The sequence below is a fragment of the Euphorbia lathyris genome, chromosome 3 (assembly GCF_963576675.1).
Source record: "Euphorbia lathyris chromosome 3, ddEupLath1.1, whole genome shotgun sequence".
Lineage (NCBI taxonomy): Eukaryota > Viridiplantae > Streptophyta > Magnoliopsida > Malpighiales > Euphorbiaceae > Euphorbia > Euphorbia lathyris.
The window spans coordinates 73,561,182-73,582,057 of record NC_088912.1 but is presented as its reverse complement, the minus strand read 5'-3'; the positions used below and the strand labels follow the sequence as shown (position 1 = coordinate 73,582,057).

At 40.1% G+C, this 20,876-nt stretch overlaps 1 protein-coding gene across 7 annotated transcripts; it reads left to right on the top strand.

The window, feature by feature from the left end:
* Positions 1-346: 346 nt before the first annotated feature.
* Positions 347-20,456, top strand: LOC136224065 (acyclic sesquiterpene synthase-like). 7 transcript variants are annotated; one of them, XM_066012299.1, is made up of 10 exons: positions 348-642; positions 11,524-11,576; positions 11,666-11,749; positions 18,203-18,300; positions 18,391-18,712; positions 18,874-18,972; positions 19,057-19,272; positions 19,425-19,566; positions 19,666-19,911; positions 19,985-20,455. In XM_066012299.1, the coding sequence occupies exons 3-10, from the start codon at positions 11,706-11,708 to the stop codon at positions 20,291-20,293; spliced, it is 1,476 nt and encodes a 491-aa protein (XP_065868371.1). In that variant the 5' UTR covers positions 348-642; positions 11,524-11,576; positions 11,666-11,705; the 3' UTR covers positions 20,294-20,455. The 7 variants fall into 7 exon arrangements, with proteins under 7 accessions (XP_065868377.1, XP_065868371.1, XP_065868372.1 ...); XM_066012300.1 differs by having other exon boundaries at positions 350-642; positions 11,666-11,753; positions 19,985-20,454; XM_066012305.1 differs by lacking the exon at positions 19,057-19,272 and having other exon boundaries at positions 347-642; positions 19,985-20,456.
* The last annotated feature ends 420 nt before the right edge of the window (positions 20,457-20,876 follow it).

The window sequence follows — 20,876 nt, the reverse complement described above, 5'->3', positions numbered from 1 at the left end:
TACCCAGTCTTTATTCAAAAAAAACATAAATCTCTATCCCCCTAATTTTTTCTTTTTGAATTTTTTATATGTTTATTTTATATTTGGATAAGTTTTATTTATTTTTATATTTAATAGATTCACGTATTAATTATGAATTGTGATGGATATTTTTGTTTGGTTGAAGTGATTTGACATGAATTATATAATATTGAGTTCCAAAAGAATTTGTAGTTTTGAACATATGTATTATTGTGAGTCTGCTATACTTTTCAGAGGAGCATTTGTTTGTCTTTGACCAAAAATAGGGCCAAGTAGAAATATGTAAGTGTACACTTTATCATGCATTGAACCTGTTTTTGCTATATTTTTTTTTTTTTGATCTTACATGAGGGTTACAACAAACATGAAAAACAAAAGAAGGCCAAAAGGCACAACAGCACAAAGGAAAAGAAAGACAGGAAAGGAAAGAAAAAAAAAGAAGCAGCAGCACAAAATTAGCCAATTTCCTCTTGAATGGTTCTGCTGGTGCAGACCCCTAAGTAGTCTTCTTGAATTATCTTCCTCAGCTCTGCGGGTGGTTCTCTCAATACCGTGATTCCCCGAGGGATGGTCAAGGCGGTCTTTGCAAGCCAATCTGCACACTTATTAGCTTCTCGAAAGGTATGCTGGAAAATTACATTTACTGCATTTTTTGACTCTAGAATCTTCATTACCATGACTCTGTGCGGGTGATGTTGATATTCTTCCTGTGGCCCATTTAGGAGCCGGATAACTTCCAAACAGTCCGACTCCATGTAGATGTTTCTGAATCCATGTTCAATAGTTAGGTTCAGCCCTGTGTCAATACCCCATAATTCAGCTCCAAAGCTGTCGCCTATACCAATATGTTGCATAAAGCCTATCACCCATTGCCCATTTCCATCCCGTAGCAGTCCCCCTGCAGCAATGGTATTCCTTTGCATCAAGCATGAGCCATCTGTGTTCATCTTGATCCAGGGGTCTTCGGGTTTCCTCCAGTTGATGAAGATCGTGTGTAAGATCCTATTTGTGCTTTCTATGTTTTCATCCCAGGAGCTGGTATTTTGGATGATGAAGCTTCTAATTGCTTTAATTGGATCCCTGTCTTCGACGTATGTATTGTCAAAAATCATCGAATTTCTCCGTTTCCAAATGTGCCAAACAGCAATGGCGAAAACAATTCCTCTACTAGAATCCCAACATGCTCTTTCTTCACTTTTCAGGTTCCTCCAAAGCCATCTTTCAGTCTCCATGGAGTAAAACTCCATTTCGCCACTTATTGAGCCAATTAAATTCCATATTTTCCTACTTGCAGAGCAGTCTCTTAATGCATGGATTTCAGTTTCATCTCCTTGATGACATCTGGAACACGTTGCACCATTTATTAAGTGTCGATGAGCTCTTTCTGCCTGTGTCAAAATCTTCTTATGAATTAGGGACCAAAGAAAAATTTTGATACGCTGAGGGATTTTCATCTTCCAAATAAACTCCCATTTCCAATTTGACTCTTCCCACCTGTTTCCTCCTAAATTTAGATAGGCTGATCTAGTTGAGAATTTCCCATTACTCGCTGCTTTCCAGATAACCTCGTCCTGACAGGAACCTGAGCTATCGATTCTAATAGCTGCTGTTTGGAGACATAAATCTATCGGAATCCACTTTTCAATTTCGGACCAGTTCCATTCTCCTGCACTATCTGTATAGTCTTTCACTGAGTATCCAATCTGGCTTTCTGGGATTAGTTGCACCTTATCACAAAGTTTGAAATCGCCTACCCATTCGTCATTCCAGAAGCTTATCTTGTTTCCGTCCCCTAGGCTCCAACCAATTCCTTTTTTGAATTCTGTTAGCACTGATGTGATACTCCTCCACACGTGAGAGACTTGTCTCTTCCTAGCCGTTGCTGTGAACACATCTGTATTGGGGAAGTATTTATAGATTCCAAGGGGAGTAAATTGATTTTCGTATATTAAGACAGAGATACAGAGTTGTTTATATATAATACAAGGAAGAGTCCATCTAATATTAACATTCCTAAATAGAATAAATCACTTCCTAAATTAGTGGTGTACAAAGTAATCCTTTCCTACAATGGTGGACTTTCTAAATTGGTGGACTCTACTCTGCTTCCTAAATTAGAGCAGATTACAGCTCACGCCAACACTCCCCCTCAAGTTGGTGCGTATATGTCTAGCATACCCAACTTGTCAAGTGAGCTGTGGAAATTTGCAGCTGAAACCGATTTTGTCAAGATATCTGCAAGCTGTTCTTGTGAGGTAACGAATGGGAAGCTAATTGGACCTTTATTCAAATGATCCTTGATAAAATGACGATCAACCTCTACATGTTTTGTTCGATCATGTTGAACTGGGTTATTAGCTATGGCGATTGCAGCTTGGTTGTCACAGAATAGGGTCATAGGTTCTGGATTAGCCAAACCGAGATCTTTAAGAACTCGTTTGATCCATAGAAGTTCACAAACTCCATGTGCCATTCCTCGAAACTCAGCCTCTGCACTTGACCTTGCTACCACCTTTTGTTTCTTGCTCCTCCAGGTGACCAAGTTTTTTCCCACGAATGTGAAGTATCCCGAGGTAGATTTTCGATCAGTCTCATCTCCAGCCCAATCAGAATCAGTATAACCGATAATTTCAAGATTTCCATTTTTTCCAAAGAATAATCCTTTTCCTGGAGAGGATTTCAAGTATCTCAAAATGCGATAAACAGCTTCCATATGTTCTTCACTTGGGGAATGCATAAACTGACTTACAACACTCACGGCATAAGCAATATCAGGCCTTGTATGAGACAAGTAAATTAAGCGCCCTACCAGCCGTTGATACCTTCCTTTATTTGTGGGAACTTGATCCGGTTGAATTTCTAGCTTGTGATTCATTTCCATTGGAGTGTTAGCTGGCTTACTGTCAAGCATGCCAGTATCCGTTAGCAAATCCAACACATACTTCCGTTGACATAGTGTAATCCCTTTGTCTGACCTTGCAACTTCAATGCCCAAAAAGTATTTTAGGTGACCGAGATCTTTCAATTCAAATTCAGTTGCCAACATTTGTTGAAGTAAAGTGATCTCACATGAATCATTCCCTGTAACGACCATGTCATCGACATATACAATAAGAGCAGTGATTTTATTTTGACCTTTTTTTTATGAATAGTGTATGATCTGCATCACTTTGTTTGTACCCAATTTTCTTCATGAACGCAGAGAATCTTCCAAACCAAGCTCGAGGGGACTGCTTCAATCCATATAATGCCTTTTTCAGCTTGCATACCCTGTCGCCAGCAGAGTCGCCATAATTGATTCCTGGAGGGGGATCCATGTACACTTATTCTTCAAGGTCTCCGTTAAGGAATGCATTCTTCACATCAAATTGTCGTAAGGGCCAATCTTGGTTCGCTGCTACTGAAATAAGGATCCGAATGGTATTTATTTTTGCTACAGGAGCAAAAGTGTCCCCATAATCAATTCCATACTTTTGTGTGTACCCCTTTGCAACGAGTCTAGCTTTATAGCGATCAATGGTTCCGTCTGAGTTGAATTTAACTGTGAATAACCATCTGCATCCAACCCTTTTTTTTCCTTTAGGCAGTGAGACTAGCTCCCATGTAGCATTCTGTTGCAAGGCTTTCATCTCCTCGTTCATCGCTTCCTTCCACTTTGGATTAGCTAAAGCATCCTGCACATTACTAGGAATAGATACTGTAGATAATTGATTTACAACAAGTGCATGTGACTTTGACAAACGATGGGAGGAGATATAATTATTGATTGGATATTTCGTCTTTGTATTCAAATCAGGCTCATACTGTGTTTTTGGGATTCCTCTATTTATCCTCACAGGATACCTTAGTTCACTATTTATTTGGACAATATCAGCAGGTACCTGAGGTGAATTCGGACTTTCCATGACATTTGGTGAAGGTTGGGTAGTTGTACTATCTCGTTGAGCTTCATCAGACTTGTTTGATGTTGGTTCATTCGGGTCCGCATCAACTTCAGTGTAGCCATGTGGCTGTGCTTCCAGTTGGCTCATTCCTTCGTCATTATGTGAAGCATGTGGCTGCTGTAATTCCTCTCCTCGAATATATGTCTGATATTTGAGATTAGGATGTTGATGTATTGACACATCATGAGTGCAGTCTTCATAATTGTGAGTGATAATTTCCTCCCCCTGAAGAGTGCACTTGGGATCAACAAAGTATGGGACATTTTCATGGAAAGTGACATCCCTAGTGACATACATCTTCTTTGTATTCGGATCATAACATCGATACCCTTTTTTCATATCAGCATACCCAAGAAACACACACCTCAAAGCACGGGGTTCAAGCTTTCCGTTGGATTGGTGAACATATGTTGTGCATCCAAAAATTCTTGGTTCAAGGTTCGGCAAAGTTGGTGCAGATACAAGGTCATGGAGTTTGTTACAAGGTGTTTTGAAGTCAAGAACACGTGACGGAGTTCGATTAATAAGGTATGCTGCAGATCGAACGGCCTCCCCCCAATATGTACGAGGAACATTCATGCCAAAGAGGGATGCACGTACGACCTCTAAGAGTTGCCTATTTTTCCGCTCTGCAAGGCCATTCTGTTGAGGTGTACCTGTGCATGACGTTTGGTGGCGAATACCGTATCTTCCACAGAATTCTTCAAATTCAGAATTGATGTATTCTACTCCATTATCTGATTGAAGAACTTGGATGTGGCATTGATATTGAGAGGATACCATCCGATAGAAAGTCTGAAACATAGAACAAACCTCATTCTTGTGTTTAAGAAGAGATATCCAAGTCATACGAGTACATTCATCAATAAAAGTAACGAAATAACGAGCACCAGATATAGTTGGAATTGGGGCAGGCCCCCATACATCAGAATGAATAGTCATAAAAGGCATAGTATTTTTATTATGACTTGGCAAATAAGAAATTCGATGGCCTTTTGCCATTTCACACACGTCACATTTTAACTCAGAAATATCAATTCCAAACAACAATTCTGGTCTCAATTTTTGAAGATAATTAAATGACAAATGACCGAGACGTCGATGCCATAACCACACTGTAGCTTGATCAGCTTGTACTCCTCGTGCACTATGGACTTCTCCTTCACACTGCCTTTCATCTATGTTGAGCTCGAGATAGTACAACTGTCCCCTTTTAACACCATAGCCAAGAGTCCATTGGGTTTTGATGTCCTGAAATAAGCAATGTTTAGGCCAGAAAGTTACAGTGCAATTCAAAGCATTAGTAATTTTGCTAACGGATAAAAGACTAGAGGAAAGGGATGGAACAACTAGCACAGTATCAAGAGTAAGATTTTTGTTAAGAGAGACTGGTCCTTCATGTGTAACAGGGGCAGCACCGCCATTAGCGGTCAGAATAGTTCGATTAGGTGACTGACGGACTGTGGTAAGAAGGCGGGAATTGTTTGTCATATGATCGGTTGCACCTGTATCAATAATCCATGTATTTTTCATAGTAAAGTGTGCACTAGACATACCAGATTTGTCATTAAGGACAACATGTGCAGTAGGATTGGGAGCATCATCATCTTTGGTAGTTGCTACTGCTGCCACATTGGTCTTCTTCCGAGGTTTTTTCGTGAAGTCCCACCATTCCGGATAGCCAATTATTTCATAGCATCGCTGCTTTGAGTGTCCACTTTCACCACAATGAGTACAATTGAAGTTATTAGCTTTTCCATTATTTCTTCCTTTCCGAGAGGCGAAAAACACTGTGCTATCTGTTGCAGATTTTGATTCTTCCATGGTATGTCGCTGGTTGTAATCTTTGCGTACAAACGCATAACTTGATTCAAGGTCCAGGGGTGGATCTTTTCGTAGAATCTCACTTCGTGCTTGATTGAATTCCGAGTCTAATCCAGCCAGAAAAATATGAACACGAAGACGAGACATGGTCTTATGTAGGGACACAACTCCAGCAACGCTCCCTTCATGATCCATAGTTCGAGCATCAATTTCTTGAAATATGCCAACCAGTTCGTTATAGTACACAGATAAGGACCGACCATTTTGGTGGGTGGTGAAAGAACGACGATTCAGCTCATACAATTGTGTCTCGTCTGTGCCATCATAAAAGGTCTTTGCAACAGCCTCCCAAATTTCTTTAGCGGTTCGAAGGCGGATGAAGCGTTGCATCAAGGTTGGGCTCATTGAGTCAATCAGCCAACTCTTGACACGATTATTGTCAATCAGCCATGTTTCTAGGTTTTTCTCTTCAGCAGCGGGTTTCGGTGTTGTTCCGTCGAGAAACCCACTTTTATTTCGGGCTCCAATGCGTAGCTCCATGAGCTGTGACCACAATGAATAGTTCGTATCATCTAGGATGATTCCGATGGGAAACGGTGCATTATCGTTCGAGTTCTGAACGATGATTTGGGGTTCAACACTGGGAGTTTCAGATTTCTTAGAGTTTTCGGTCATGGTTACGAGATTTGACAGGGCTCAATTTTAGTAATACGTCCGCTCTGATACCATATAGATTCCAAGGGGAGTAAATTGATTTTTCGTATATTAACACAGAGATACAGAGTTGTTTATATATAATACAAGGAAGAGTCCATCTAATATTAACATTCCTAAATAGAATAAATCACTTCCTAAATTAGTGGTGTACAAAGTAATCATTTCCTACAATGGTGGACTTTCTAAATTGGTGGACTCTACTCTGCTTCCTAAATTAGAGCAGATTACAGCTCACGCCAACAGTATTTACCTTTGAGAGTTCTAACCCATAACGAATTTGGCTCTCGGATTATTCTCCAAATTAATTTCATTAGCAGAGCCTTATTTTGTTCTACTGATTTCCTTAGGCCAATGCCTCCCTTAGACTTCGGTTTGCACACCTCATCCCAGGCTACAAGATGGATCTTCCTTGTGATTCCCTGATTCCCCCAAAGGAAACGCCTATTTAGGCTGTCTAGTTTGTTGCTTGTCGTTACAGGGAGCAGGTTTGTGTTCATTACATGGGTTGGCATCGCGTTTCACACAGCTTGAATCAACGTTGCTCGGCCGGCTAGGGACAAGGAGGCCGCTTTCCATCCTGCAAGTCTACTGCTGACAACATTCACAGTATCCTTGAAATCTGGAGTTGTCCTTCTTTGATGGAGAAGTTGTACACCGAGATGCTTCCCAAGACAAGGCGTGAGCGGTATGCCACACTTTAGGCTCATAGCTCGTGCTACATTGTTGGGCACATTTTTTGAGAAGCAGATTCTCGATTTTGAGATGCTAACTTTTTGGCCTGAAACTTCACAAAACTCATCTAGGCACTCCTTAATGAGGTTCATTTGATCACTCGAAGCTTCAGCGAATAGAATCATATCGTCGGCAAAGAAAAGGTGGGTTATGCTAGGGCTATTTTTTGAGATTTTGATCCCTTTCCAGTTGCCCGCTTCAACTCTGTTGTTTATCATTTGACTCAATCTATCCATACACAGAACGAATAATAGGGGGGATAGGGGGTCTCCCTGCCTAATTCCTCTTGATGGATTAAACCTTTCTGTCAATTCTCCGTTGAGAGCTATGCGGATGGAGGAAGTTGATATGCATTGTTGAACGATGGATACCCAAGATTTTGGCATGCCAATGCACTCTAAGGTATCAATGATGAAATCCCACCTCATTCTGTCGTATGCCTTTTCCAGGTCTATTTTGATTGCCATGAAGCCTTTTTTACCCTTCTTGGTTCGCATTGTATGTACTGCTTCCTGTGCCATTATTATGTTATCATGCAATTGCCACCCTTGAATGAAGCTGCTTTGGCTTTGGTCCACTAGAAGCGGAAGGATTCGTTTCAGCCGCATTGTTATGATCTTGGTTACTAATTTGTACATGACCGAACACAAGCTAATTGGTCTGAATTGACTGAAATCTTTCGGAGTTGCTACTTTCGGAATTAAAACTAGTATAGTTTCATTCACCGAGTCCATTGGGATACGATTGAGAAATATTCCAAAGATGAAGCTATACACACTTTCTGCTACCGTCGTCCAGTGTTTTTGGAAGAAACCCGCTGTTAGACCGTCAAAGCCTGGGGCCTTATTCGCCCCCATAGCGAACATCGCTTTCTTGATCTCCTCCTTGTTTATATTTCGGAATGTATCTGCAAGAAGTTCAGTTGGCAAAGTCGGGAAAGTAGCTTTAATCGAGTTGGCTGCTTTGCTATTGTCTCCTGTTTGGAACAATTTTTTGAAGAAAGCATTGGCCATGGATTTTAGCCCTTCTGTATCGGAAATGTCTCTCCCATCTTCATCTTTCAGCGAGCTTATTTTATTTCTGTTCCTTCTAATCATCGTTGAGACATGAAAGTATCTCGTATTTCTATCGCCATCAGTGATCCACTTCTTCCTAGATTTTTGATACCAAAGCAACTCTTCCTGTCTAAGAATTTCCATTAGCTCTGTCTAGAGATTGTTTTCTAGATCATAGAGTGCCTGGTGCCATCTAGCCGATAGTGCTCTCTGAATGCCTGCTAATCTGTTTATGATCTTCCTCTTCCTCTGAAAAATGTTCCCAAAGACTTCCCTATTCCAAATCCTTGCTTTGGTTTGGAAATTTGCAACAGACAGGAGGAGGTTGCTTGAGGGTTGCCAATTGTTCCTTACAAAATCTTGAAAAGAATTGTGAAGTTCCCAAGCCAGTTCGTACCTGAAGGGTCTGTATCTCTTGTCATTAGATTGGAATCCGTATAGATTTAGGAGAATTGGGGCATGATCAGAGCTTCTGAATGGAAGAGTTTTTATTTCGGCTCGTGGAAAAACAGTCCTGCCTGTTGCATTTGTATAAGCTCTGTCCAATCGTACATGAAGGTTTTTCCTTCTCCACGAGTATCTTAGACCTGTTGTGCCGAGGTCTATGAGTCCCACACTGTCAATCTGAGCTTTTTGAGTGAGGCATCTGTGGATGTACATTCGAGACCCCCCTTTTTGGTCTTCCATTTTCGCAATGTTGTTGAAATCGCCTATTACCACCCAGGGTTCATCATTCTTTGGTTTTTGATTCTTCAAATCCTCCCACAAGCATTTTCTATTGAAGGGGTTTGTGCTTGCATATACTACAGTAAGATATGTTATTATCTTTTGACTGAATAAGACTTTGCCATGAATGAACTGGTTATCAATTTTGCAAATCTCAAAGTTACACTGGTTTGTTTTCCAGAAAAACCAGATGCCTCCAGAACACCCCATAGTTTCAGCACGAGTATTAGACCAGCCTTTGAATTTCCTCGTAATCTCCTCTGCTTTCTGCCCTCCGGTCTTTGTTTCTAGAATAGCAAACATGGTGGGATTGTGCATTTTAAGTAAATCTTGTAAGTGTAGAAGGTTCTGCTTACTTGCAGCTCCTCTTATATTCCAACAGAGCATAATCATCGACTTTTCTTTAAAAGAGGTGGATATGGGCTTGAGCTCTTAAAGCTTTCTTGATACTCCTCGTTTCCCTGTAAGTGGGATCGGAGCCTCCGTCTTTTGCTGTTTAGCACTTGTAGAAATCCGGTTAGCCTCTTTGGTGTCATGTCTCCCTCCTTTGGAAAATGGATTTGCGAATTCCGTCTGGAAGACTGTTGAGAGTTTTTGGACTTCAATTAATGCATTTTCTGGGCTCCCCTCGCCTTCTATTTCTTTTAAGGCCGAAGTTGGTCCGCATTTGGGTTGTGCTTCCTTCTTCTCGGTTGCTTTTGTAGGGATCACGATCATCTGTTCATGAGATGATTTCAGATGTGCATTCTGTGCTGTAATTGTTAGGCTAGTTGTACTTCCTGTATTATCAAAACCATGTGCTACCAAGTTGCTTGTGCTGGGTGGATTGGAGAAAGTCACACCTTTGACTTGGTGGGTCCTATTCTGAGGGGCTGGTTGACTGACTTGCAGGATAAGTCCCTTCTCTCTCCCATTCTCCAGACATTTTCCCCTGTCCTCATTTAAAGGCTTATCATTATTTTCTGATTCTAGAGATGAGAACGCATTCCTTTGTTCAAGGATTTTGTCTTTTTGGGTGATGATATCTGACTTGTACTGTTCAGGATGTGGTATTTTTGTATTTTTGCTTGGGTTGTCTGTTTTCATGAAAACGTTGGGTTTGCTCGCCGGTTTCCTTCCTCTCTGTCGCCGGACAGTCATCCAAGGGCCATAGTCTTCAGTAACCTCCTGTCTGATATCATTTTTAGGTGCCTCTGGTTCTGACAAGCTAGCCTTTCCTTGGGTTGGTGTACTTTCTTTTTGCTGGTTGCCACAAAAATCCATGTTGTGCCCGTACATTCCACATGAGAAACAGATATTATGTAGTCCCTCATACTCCACCCTATAGATTCTTCTTCGTAGCTTGTATTTGGCGATGAGTGGTTTGGAGAGATCGACTTCTATGCACACCCTGGCATATTTCCCCCTTTCACCTGCTAGAGAGGTCTTATCTACATATTTTGCTTGTCCAACCAAGTTCCCAAATTTCATTAGTGATTTGCCATTGTAGTACTCGATGGGAAGGTCAGGAAATCTTACCCATGCGAAGATTTTCGATACCTGATTATCTTCGTTGGGATCAAAGTGTGGCTTCCATGGTTGAACGGTCACTAGGTGATCCGAGACGACCCAGGGTCCTCCAGATGAGGCTATGTGGTAGTCAGTATCATTCGAAAATTTGGCTAGGTAGAAGTCGTTAGTGAGGTCTACGAGAGTTACGACTCCTGTTTTCCCCCAAAACGCCTGTAGTTTGCTGTGCAGGTACCTGTATCCGATTCTTTTCCCCATTACCTTCACTATCAAAGCTGTTTTCCATGGTTGCCATAGGATCCGTTTCTCTTCTGCTGAAAACTTGACTACGGGGCATTTTTCGTCTCCTTCGTCTTCGTCTTCACTATCGGAGGCTGGTTCATAGGACTGTTGAGGGAGCTTGGTAAAGTCTTCATCAGTTTGGGTTGGTTCATTCATGTGGGTGTCTTCCGTCCTTGTTCCCAATAGCGAGTCCTTCCAGGGAGTTGCCCATTTCCTATATGGTGAGCCTTACATATCTGCTATTTTTGTAGAGATTGCAGAGGCTTTCCCCTCTTGATCCTTGACCTTCTTGTTACTGTGCTGATGTTGTTCATCATCATCTAGTGGTTCCGTCGCAATTTTCTTATTTGGAGAGACTAGATCAGTAGCCATGAGTCGCGTCCACACATGTTTTTGCTATATAAATGTTACTGCAAAACACATCAATACAACACATCAATCTCTTCTCTTCTATTGTAATACAATAAAAATGCTACTCTCCTCTCTCACCAGCATCCATGCTCCCACTGGTATTTTCATATTTCGATTTCGTTAATGTTTAGCTCTTAATTAATAGATCAATCACCACACTAGAACGTGACATCACGTCCTATTTTAATGATTAAGTGATTTGGATCATAACAGACACCAAAAATATAATATATAATATAATTTTCCGTTCCTAGTGGAATCTATACTAACTAAAAATTATTATTATTATAATGGTTTGACAGCTGCGCCTTTGAAATTGTGGAAGAAGAAGGATAATGAGAAGGAGACATTATTAGTAAGAAAAGAAGACAATCTCACTTCCTTTTTTTATTATTATTATTTGTTTGAGTAACTAACAAGTGCATATATGTATGTATGTGACAGGACTTAAATGTTCAAAAAATTAGAGATGTAGCCAGGAAAAATGTACCTTTACTTGGTAGTGCTTCTTCCTATGATACTGCTTGGGTGGGTATGGTATCTTCTCCGAATTCATTGGAGCCAGAGCCTTTATTTCCAGAATGTTTGAAATGGATAATGGAAAATCAACATCGAGATGGATCATGGGCTCTTTATCCTTCTCATCCTCTTCTTATTAAAGACTCTCTTTCTTCCACTCTTGCCTGTTTACTCTCTTTGCACAAATGGAATTTTGATCAGAAACACCAGAACCAGCAACACCAGAAACAGGCAAACCAAGACGATCCCTAAAAATACCACCACAACCAGCAACACTAGAAACCACCGACGCATCAGTATTAATTTTGATCCAGTCCTCTGGAGGAGGCTGCCAACAAACCGCAATCACCCGAGGAGCCCGATGAAGTCTAGGAGCCAAACCAAGAGTGTCCAGTATTTGACGTTCCACGTAAGAATTCCAAACAGTCACAAAATTGAAAGAGTCCGCACCCCTCAAACAAGCCCATAATAAACGTAAAGAAAAATGAATATCCGGCTTAACCTCCTCAAAAATGCAAGCATTTCGAGCCAACCAAATGACCCAAACTGAATTAACAAAAGCACTATTCCAAAGCACCCTAATTTGAGGACTAAAACGATGAGATACTACAAGTTTTAGGAAATCCATGAGAGACAAAGAGACGTCTAACCGACGACCAAACAAACCCGAAACACTGTGCCAAATCTGAGCCGCAAACGGACAATGAACAAGCAGATGGTCAAAAGATTCCTGATCACACAGGCAAAGCGGACAACGTGATACAATTGGAATACCACGAGCCCGTAATGCAGCCTGCGTAGGGAGAAAACCTCTGAAAGCCCGCCAACAAACCATGGAGTGCGAAGGAGGAATATAAGGCCTCCAAATAGCAGAGAAAACCGGATCCGTGAACAGAGGAGGACGGAGCCACTGATAAAACAAACGAACAGTAAAAATTCCATTACTAGAAGGCCGCCAATAACAAACATCAGAATCATCACCGCTAATCCTACAATTAAGAACACGTTGCAACTGCAAATCCGGAAGATCAGGAAGGTTAGTCCATATTCCATTGTGACAAAAATCTGAAATCTTATCCGTAAGGGAATGTTGAACCAAAAGAGGAATGCCAATTTGCTCCGCAATAGGCGGAAGTAACCACTCAGAAGTCCAAAAAAATAGATCAAAACTATTCCCAGGCAACCAAAAAGAGTGCTTCCTCAAAAGCCTATAAGAAGCATGGATAGATAACCAAATAGTTGACCGAGAAACCCGAGGCCTAAGCAAACCAGACTTTCCCAAAAAACGAGACCTCAACAAAGAGTAGCAAAGAGAATGAGATGAAATTAAGCCCCAAGCTAACTTACTAGATAATGCAATATTCAACGTTGCCAAATGCTTCAGACCAAGACCCCCCTCCTTTAACGACTTAAAGCAAGAATTCCAAGGCACCGAAACCAGTTTCCTCTCAAGGGTCGAACCAGTCCAAATAAAATTCCTCATGCAGCGACTAACCCGGCTTAATAAGCTAACAGGCCACTTGTACACAATTAGAGAATGAACCAATGCACATGTGATGACTGAATTCACCAGAGCCAATCTCCCCGCCATAGAGAGAGTCCGCCCCACCCAACGAGAAAAGGAGCTAACTATTTTATCCGCAATAGGGGCAAGAAATTTGGAGCATGGAGCACCTTGAAAAAGCGGGACTCCAAGATAATTGAAAGGAAGAACGCCAATTTTAACACCGATCATTCCCGCCATACATAACCGACGTCTGCCAGTAACCGAATCACCAAAGAAAACCTCCGACTTTCCCCAACTAACCTCTTGTCCTGAAAGCAACCCGTATGTTGTGAAAATGTTATTGAGAGATGAAACATTACCCAAGCTAGCACGATAAAAAATTAGAATATCATCCGCATACAAAAGATGAGAAGGCATCCCAACAGAACCAGAATAACACATTGGAGAAATCAGACCAGCAGCGACTTGTGCCGTTATGTATCTACTCAAAAAATCTTCCGCCAAGCCGAATAAAATTGGAGACAGCGGATCCCCCTGACGAACCCCCCTAAAACAAGGAAAATAGCCATGACAACCTGAAGCAGACATAATCGAAATACGCGCAGAGGAAAGAATGTTCAAAATCCAATTCCGAAATTGCAACGAGAAACCAAAAGCACTCAGCACTTCCAACATGAAATCCCAGCTTAAAGTGTCAAAAGCCTTTCGAATGTCCACTTTTAAACACATATTGCCACCAAAGCACCTCTTATTCAGCGAATTAACCCCTTCCGAAGCAATAGCAATGCACTGATGTATTTGCCGACCCTTGATAAAACCAAATTGATTCTCCGAGACAACTCTCCCCGCAATTGAAGCTAACCGATCCGCCAAAATTTTTGAAATAACCTTGAAAGCAAAATTACTCATCACAATCGGCCTAAACTGCTCAATAATAGAAGCCCCAGCAACCTTTGGAATGAGAACCATCAGATTTGAATTAAGACCAGAAGTAACTTCTCCATTATGAAAAAACCAAATCACCATTCTGCACACATCCGGGCCAACAATGTCCCAAAAAGACTGAAAAAACTGACCTGTAAAACCATCCGGACCAGGAGAGCTGGAGGGATCCATACTGAAAACCGTTTTCTTAATCCAAATGTCATCCGGACAAGAGAGAAACAATGGATTCTCCTCATCAGTAACAATACGCGGAATCACATCCGAAACCACAGCTAAATCAACCGGATCCCGCATAGGACAAGCAAAAAGAGAGGAAAAAGAAGAAGTAATATGCTCAGAAATCACCACCGGATCAGTAGTTGGAACACCATCAATGGTAAGAGCAGAGATACCAGCAGTTGCTTTCCTGACAGAAGCAAGCCTATGGAAGAAGGCACTGTTGCGATCCCCCTCAGTAAGCCACCGAACACGGCTCCTCTCTCTTAAATAAGTCTCTTTTTGAAGTAAATGCTGATCAAGTATCGAATGTGCCACCATCTCCCTATCATTAAGAACATTTGACCAACCCGAGGTCTCAATTTCATGTTGGATGTTAGCCAAGTTTCTTTGAGCCAAATCAATGTTAACATTAAAATTACCAAACACCTCACTGTTCCATTTTCGCAAAATCGGACGAAGCCCCCGCAGCTTGTGACAAAGTAGTGGAATGGGAGACATAGGCGGAGTTGGACAATCCCAGAAATCCTTGATAACCTTATGAAGACCCTGATGATTAAGCCACATCTTTTGAAACCTAAACCTTGACACACGGCGAGGACCAATCTTCCAACCAAATAAAAGAGGATGATGATCATAGTGATGACGGGGCAAACAAACACAACTGAAGTCCCAAACCTCTGCAAAATCAGATGATATAACAGCTCTATCCAACCTGCAATTCACCCGAGCCAGACCCTGCCTACCATTACTCCAGGTAAAAAAACTACCACTGGCAAGAACGTCCTGCCAATCCCCATTATCCAAAAAACTCTGAAACTCACGACACGGTCTTTGATTAGGGGGCCTTCCAGACTTTTCATGAGCCCCAAGGACAACATTAAAATCCCCAATATCAACCCATTGCCCCTGAAGATCAGCTTTGAGGTAATTCAAAGCCGTAAAGAAATCCACTCTTCAGTTTGCCCAGACACTACCATATACAAAACTAAGAAATTGCTTGCCCTCTGGACAATCACAACTAACCACAATGAACTGCTCATGCTGAAGGATAAGAGAAACTGAAATAGATAATGTACTTCTTTTGAAAAGCCATAGAGAAGGAGTACCCCGTAAATTCACCGAAACAAGCGTCATACCGATACTAGACCAAAATCCAGCCCGAATAGACCCTAACTCAACCATCGGTTCTGCTAAACAAAGAAAATCTGGTTTGTGCCGAGTGCAAAGATCTGCAATGTACCTCTGTGTATTAGGATCTAAAATTCCCCTTCAATTCCAGAATATTACATTCATCTAAAACGAGCCGGGAGTTTACCAGCCCGTTTAATACAGGTAGCTGCAATATCATGATCCAAACCAGCCCCTTGAGAAGCTCCCTTGCGAGAACGAGATGAAACAACAGTCTGCCAGGTATCATCATCTTGCTCAACCATATCAGCCCAGGAAGTCGAAGGCTCATGCACCAGAGGAATATTTTCATTACCAGGGGACTCCGGGCGATCAATAGAATCAATCAGACCCTCCCCCCCAGGAGGGCTGCCCATAAAACAAGGATCTAGAGCCATTCTCTTAGCAACAGACGCATCTCTGGAAGGCGAATCAGAAGTTTCCAAAACCTGAATAACCTCCCGAGAATCCACAATTCGAGCCGGTTTTGGAGAAGGAGAGCATTTCCGAGGAACAACCGAAGACTTCCGAACAACAGGCTTCTTATTCTTCCTGCATTCATAAGCCATATGGCCAATGCTAGAACAAACTTTGCAAAAGTTAGGTAAAGATTCATACATAACCTCAATCCAGAAATTCTTACCTTCCCTAGCAACCCCCAACTGAGTTGGCAATTCTCCAGCCATATCCACATCAAGTAACATTCGTGCAAAGTGACCATAATCACCATCCAAAGTGGCTTTATCAAATCGGATTAGACCTCCAATTCCCTTAGCAATGTCAGAAAGAATTTGAACATCCCAATACTCCCAAGGAAGAGAGTAAAGGCGAACCCAAACCTGAGCGTTTGTTGACTTCTCGGCATAAGGATCAAAATCCGGTACCCAAGGTTGGAGTCGGAACACTCCTGGATGAACATTGAGAACTCCACGACCAACAACCAAGTCATGCGCCTCCTTTGAAGGAAGAATGACCTGATAGAAACCCCTCCCTATCGCAATCAATCTCCATTGCACTGAAAGCCCCCATGACTTCGTAAGAAATTCTTTAAGATCACCAACTTTCCATGGTGAATCACCCTTGGAGAGAATAAGCCGCCCAATTAAAGAATGAGTGCAAAGCGTTAGCCGCCTTTCATATGCCTCCTGTGAGATTTTAATTGACTTCAATCCCCCAATATCAGTTATTATCGCCGAAGACGGAGGAACAACAGGAAAATTCTTACCCAGAACTGCAGCAAATGACGGCTTAGAAACAATCCCCGACATCGGAGGATTCGCCGGATTCGGCGCAAATCTAAGAGTTGGATTGAAGAGAACCCCAATTCCAACAATGTTTTCCGGAGAGGAAGACATACCTCAGATGAAAACAGAGGAAGCAAGGTAGTATCGGCGGAAGAAGCAAGCGGCGGCGGAAGCAGCAAATCGCGTCTTCAAATCAGAAAAGCAAGATTGGCGGTGAGACACAAAACAAGACCAGACCAGAGGGAAAAATGAAGGCGGAAGAAGCAGGGTCAGCGGAAGAAGGATGGTCAGCGGAAGAAGCAAGGTCGGCAGAAGAAGGATGGTCGGCGGACTTTCTCAACTAGCATGGTCGGCGGCAAAAAATAAACTTTAATTCCTTTCCTAAGTTTTTCCCATGACCAAATATCAACGTTGGCATCGTTATTAAATAGTCTTTCTAAATTCCCTAATTTATCTCATATTCTTTCCAAATTTCCTAATAAAAACTTTGGGCATCAATTCCTTAATTTATCTCAAAGTATTTCTATAATTATCTTTCCCACCTATCAATCCCAACAAAAATTTACAATTTATCTCTCCCTTTTTTAATCACACTCCAATCTCAAAGAATATTAAACAGTAATATTATCCCACATCCTCAGTTCATCTTCTTAATTCATCAGCTATATAATCAATGTTGTTTTCTAATCACCTCAGTGAAACTTCCAATTACTAATAGCTTTTTTTTGTTGTCTTTGAGAAATTCTATCAGACTCTCATTTATTTGATCTTCAAAAGAAATTTGGGAAAAACGTATCAAAATCTTTTAATTTCAAGAACTTAGACGCTAAACCTCGTTAAATGATGTGATTTTCAAATTTGGTTTTTTATTTTTGTGTTATAGCATAAAATCTATTAGAACTATTTCATAATTTATTAAATTTAAGAAATTTACTTCTAGAAATACTCATAGATAGCATTTTGTATAAGAAATTTAGTACTTAAAGCAATATAAAATGTTTTTATTAGATATTTTGTTAAATGTAACAAGAAAAGTGTCATTTTTAAGTAATCTTCTTTTGCAATTTACTTTCTACTTTTTTTTTTATTTCCACTTATTTATTAAGGCCCCATTTGGTAATTCGCCCCTGGGCCTCTAAAATCTCAGAATCGGCCCTGTGTTAAAATCACATATCGCTTTTACCTTTCCATAAAATTCGTCAGTAAATTAAGGAAATTTCGTGTCGTCCATTTCGTGGTATATTGCATGGTAAATTTGCGACGGTAAACTTCGCCGGCATTTAGATTCTATTTTAAAGAAGCTGAGTGAAATAACTTGGAAGTAGCTGAAAACATTATTAGTTCCAATATAAAGATAATTAATTTCTAATTGGTGAACAGATCATGGATGCAAGGGAATGAAGAAATATTTTTAGATCCTGGAAGTTGTGCAATGGCGTTTCGGCTACTGAGAAAGAATGGTTATGCTATTTCTTCAGGTAGATATTATCTGGATTATGACAAAAAATTATTTCACATATTTGATTAATTTATACAAATTAATACTCGTGGTATAACTTTGGAAACAGATTGCTTGGCAGAGTTTGAGAAAAAAGAGATTTTTTACCATTCATCATCAGCTAATAGTGCACATGAAAGTGATACAAAGTCTATCCTTGAGCTATACAAAGCATCCCAGATGAAAATTCTGCAAAATGAACCTGTCCTTGATAGAATTTATGATTGGACAAGCATTTTTCTGAGGGATCAGTTAGTGAAAGGGTTAATTGAAAACAAGAGTTTGTATGCAGAGGTTAATTTTGCTTTGGGACATCCTTATGCTAATTTGGATAGACTTGAAACCCGTTCTTACATTGACAATTATAACCCACTTCTTAAGACATCATACAGGTAATGCACCTTAATATTGTTTACTGTTTGTCGTTTAATAACTATCAATAACTATTTCTCAATTCTAACAAAACGTTCTTATACATATTTTAATCATTTCAATTTAGTATAAATATAGACCTCCATGGTAAAATACTAAAATAACTATTCTATTTTATCAGGTCTTCCAATATTGATAACAGAGATCTGTTGACAATTGCATCCCAAGATTTTAAGATGTGCCAAGCCTTGCATCGCGAGGAACTTGATTATCTTGATAGGTATTATTATTGAATCATTACATGTTGACTCTTATAAGAAAAAAAAAAAAAACAAATTTGATTTGATAATAATATAAAGAGCAGGTGGGTGAAAGAATACAAATTGGACACTCTGAAGTTTGCAAGGCAGAGGACTGCCTATGGTTTTATTACAATTGCTGCAATACTTTCGGATCCTCAGCACTCTGATGTTCGAACCCCATGGGCACAAAACACTGCTTTGCTCACAATTATTGATGATTTCTTTGATTATGACGGTTCAATGGAGGAACTACATAACCTTATTGACCTTTTTCACAAGTACATATTTACTTCTTTCTCTCATTATATACAGATCTGGTTACAGATTTGATGTCACGACCGAATTGGCGACGATAGTTTAACTCTTAGTTTTAATTTCCTCTTTTATATGAATATATGAACATAAACTGAATAGAAACAAATAAATACAGATGGGATGATCACTTAACGATTGGATTCAAGTCTGAAAAAGTGGAGATAATATTTAATGCATTTTATGGCACAATCAATGAACTTGCCGCCAAAGCCAGATTACAACAAGGCCGATGCGTTCGAAGTCACTTAATTAATTTAGTAAGTGATTCCAAAATAGATTCCTCTAATTTTAATTCCTAATATAAATGATTAAATTACTTTTCTCTAAATTAAAAATATTGATTTATGTATATGCAGTGGATATTAGTGATGAAAAATATGCTAAAGGAGGCAGAATGGGCAAGATACAATTTGGTCCCTACAATGTACGAGTACTTGGCAGCAGGACATGTAACTATTGGGTTAGGAGTTGTGCTTCTTATTCCACTTTATTTCATGGGGTCTCAACTTTCTGAAGATGTTATAGCAAGTCAAGAATACAATAGTATTTATTTACATGTCAGCATCATTGGCCGACTTCTAAACGATAGCGCCACTGTTAAGGTACGTAAAAGTATAATTATACCCTTAACATTTGTCCGTCAGTCCTTTGTTTTAAGACAATGTTGTTTTGCAGAGAGAAAGTGCAGAAGGAAAATTGAATGGTGTGAGTTTATTGATGGAACATGGTCGAGGAGCTGTTGATGAGGAAACGAGTATGAAGGAAGTAGAAAGACTGATTGAGAGTCATAAGAGAGAATTGTTAAGGTTAATTGTGGATAAAAAAGAAGGTAGTGTTGTCCCTAAAAGCTGCAAAGATCTATTTTGGGGACTTAGCAAGGTTTTGCACCTTACATATATGGATGATGATGGATTTACATCTCCTGTTAAGATGGTTAATGCTGCTGATGTTATTGTTAATCAGCCTATCCTTTTAACTCCTTAGCCCTATTTATTTTCAGCGACGAATGGAGACTTATCTTTCGCGTATATTTTACTTTTTTGTGGTATCAATCTATCGATTGATGTATTTGGAAGAGATTTCAAACTCTAAAGATTGAAATTGTATTATATAATCAAAAGTAATAAGATGTTAGAAGATTATGTTCTTCTTATATGAATTAATTGAACCATTGAAGAGAAAAGAAATGTGACATAATAAGCATCATTCTGTCTCCTTAGCAGTATTATCTTCCTCGGGGGGCTTCTTCCTCCTCCAACACATACTTAATCTTTATACTCTAGACCTCATAATTATCTTAGAGGTGTTAAAAAAAACTACAGTCTGCAATTACCCTTCACATTAGCCAATACCCAGATGCAAAAAAAAAAAAAAAAAACTAAAAAGAATCAAACTTTTGCTACAATCTGAACTTAAATTTACCTGTTCTACCGTGTTTCCTACTTGTGACATTGCTTCCTGGCCCTTAGCAGCTAGCTTAGTTAATGTAGTTGTATGAATTGCTGCAAATACAGCAATTAGAGGAACCACTACTAGAGTCACAAGTGCTAATTGCCAAACAGCAGTA

What these genes read in the sequence shown, in the direction of transcription:
- LOC136224065 (XM_066012299.1), top strand. Translation starts at nt 11,706, where the DNA reads ATGTACCTTTACTTGGTAGTGCTTCTTCCTATGATACTGCTTGG. An exon ending in GAACTTGATTATCTTGATAG is followed by an intron (nt 18,973 to 19,056) that starts GTATTATTATTG and finishes TATAAAGAGCAG; the next exon opens with GTGGGTGAAAGAATACAAAT. An exon ending in GAAGTCACTTAATTAATTTA is followed by an intron (nt 19,567 to 19,665) that starts GTAAGTGATTCC and finishes ATGTATATGCAG; the next exon opens with TGGATATTAGTGATGAAAAA.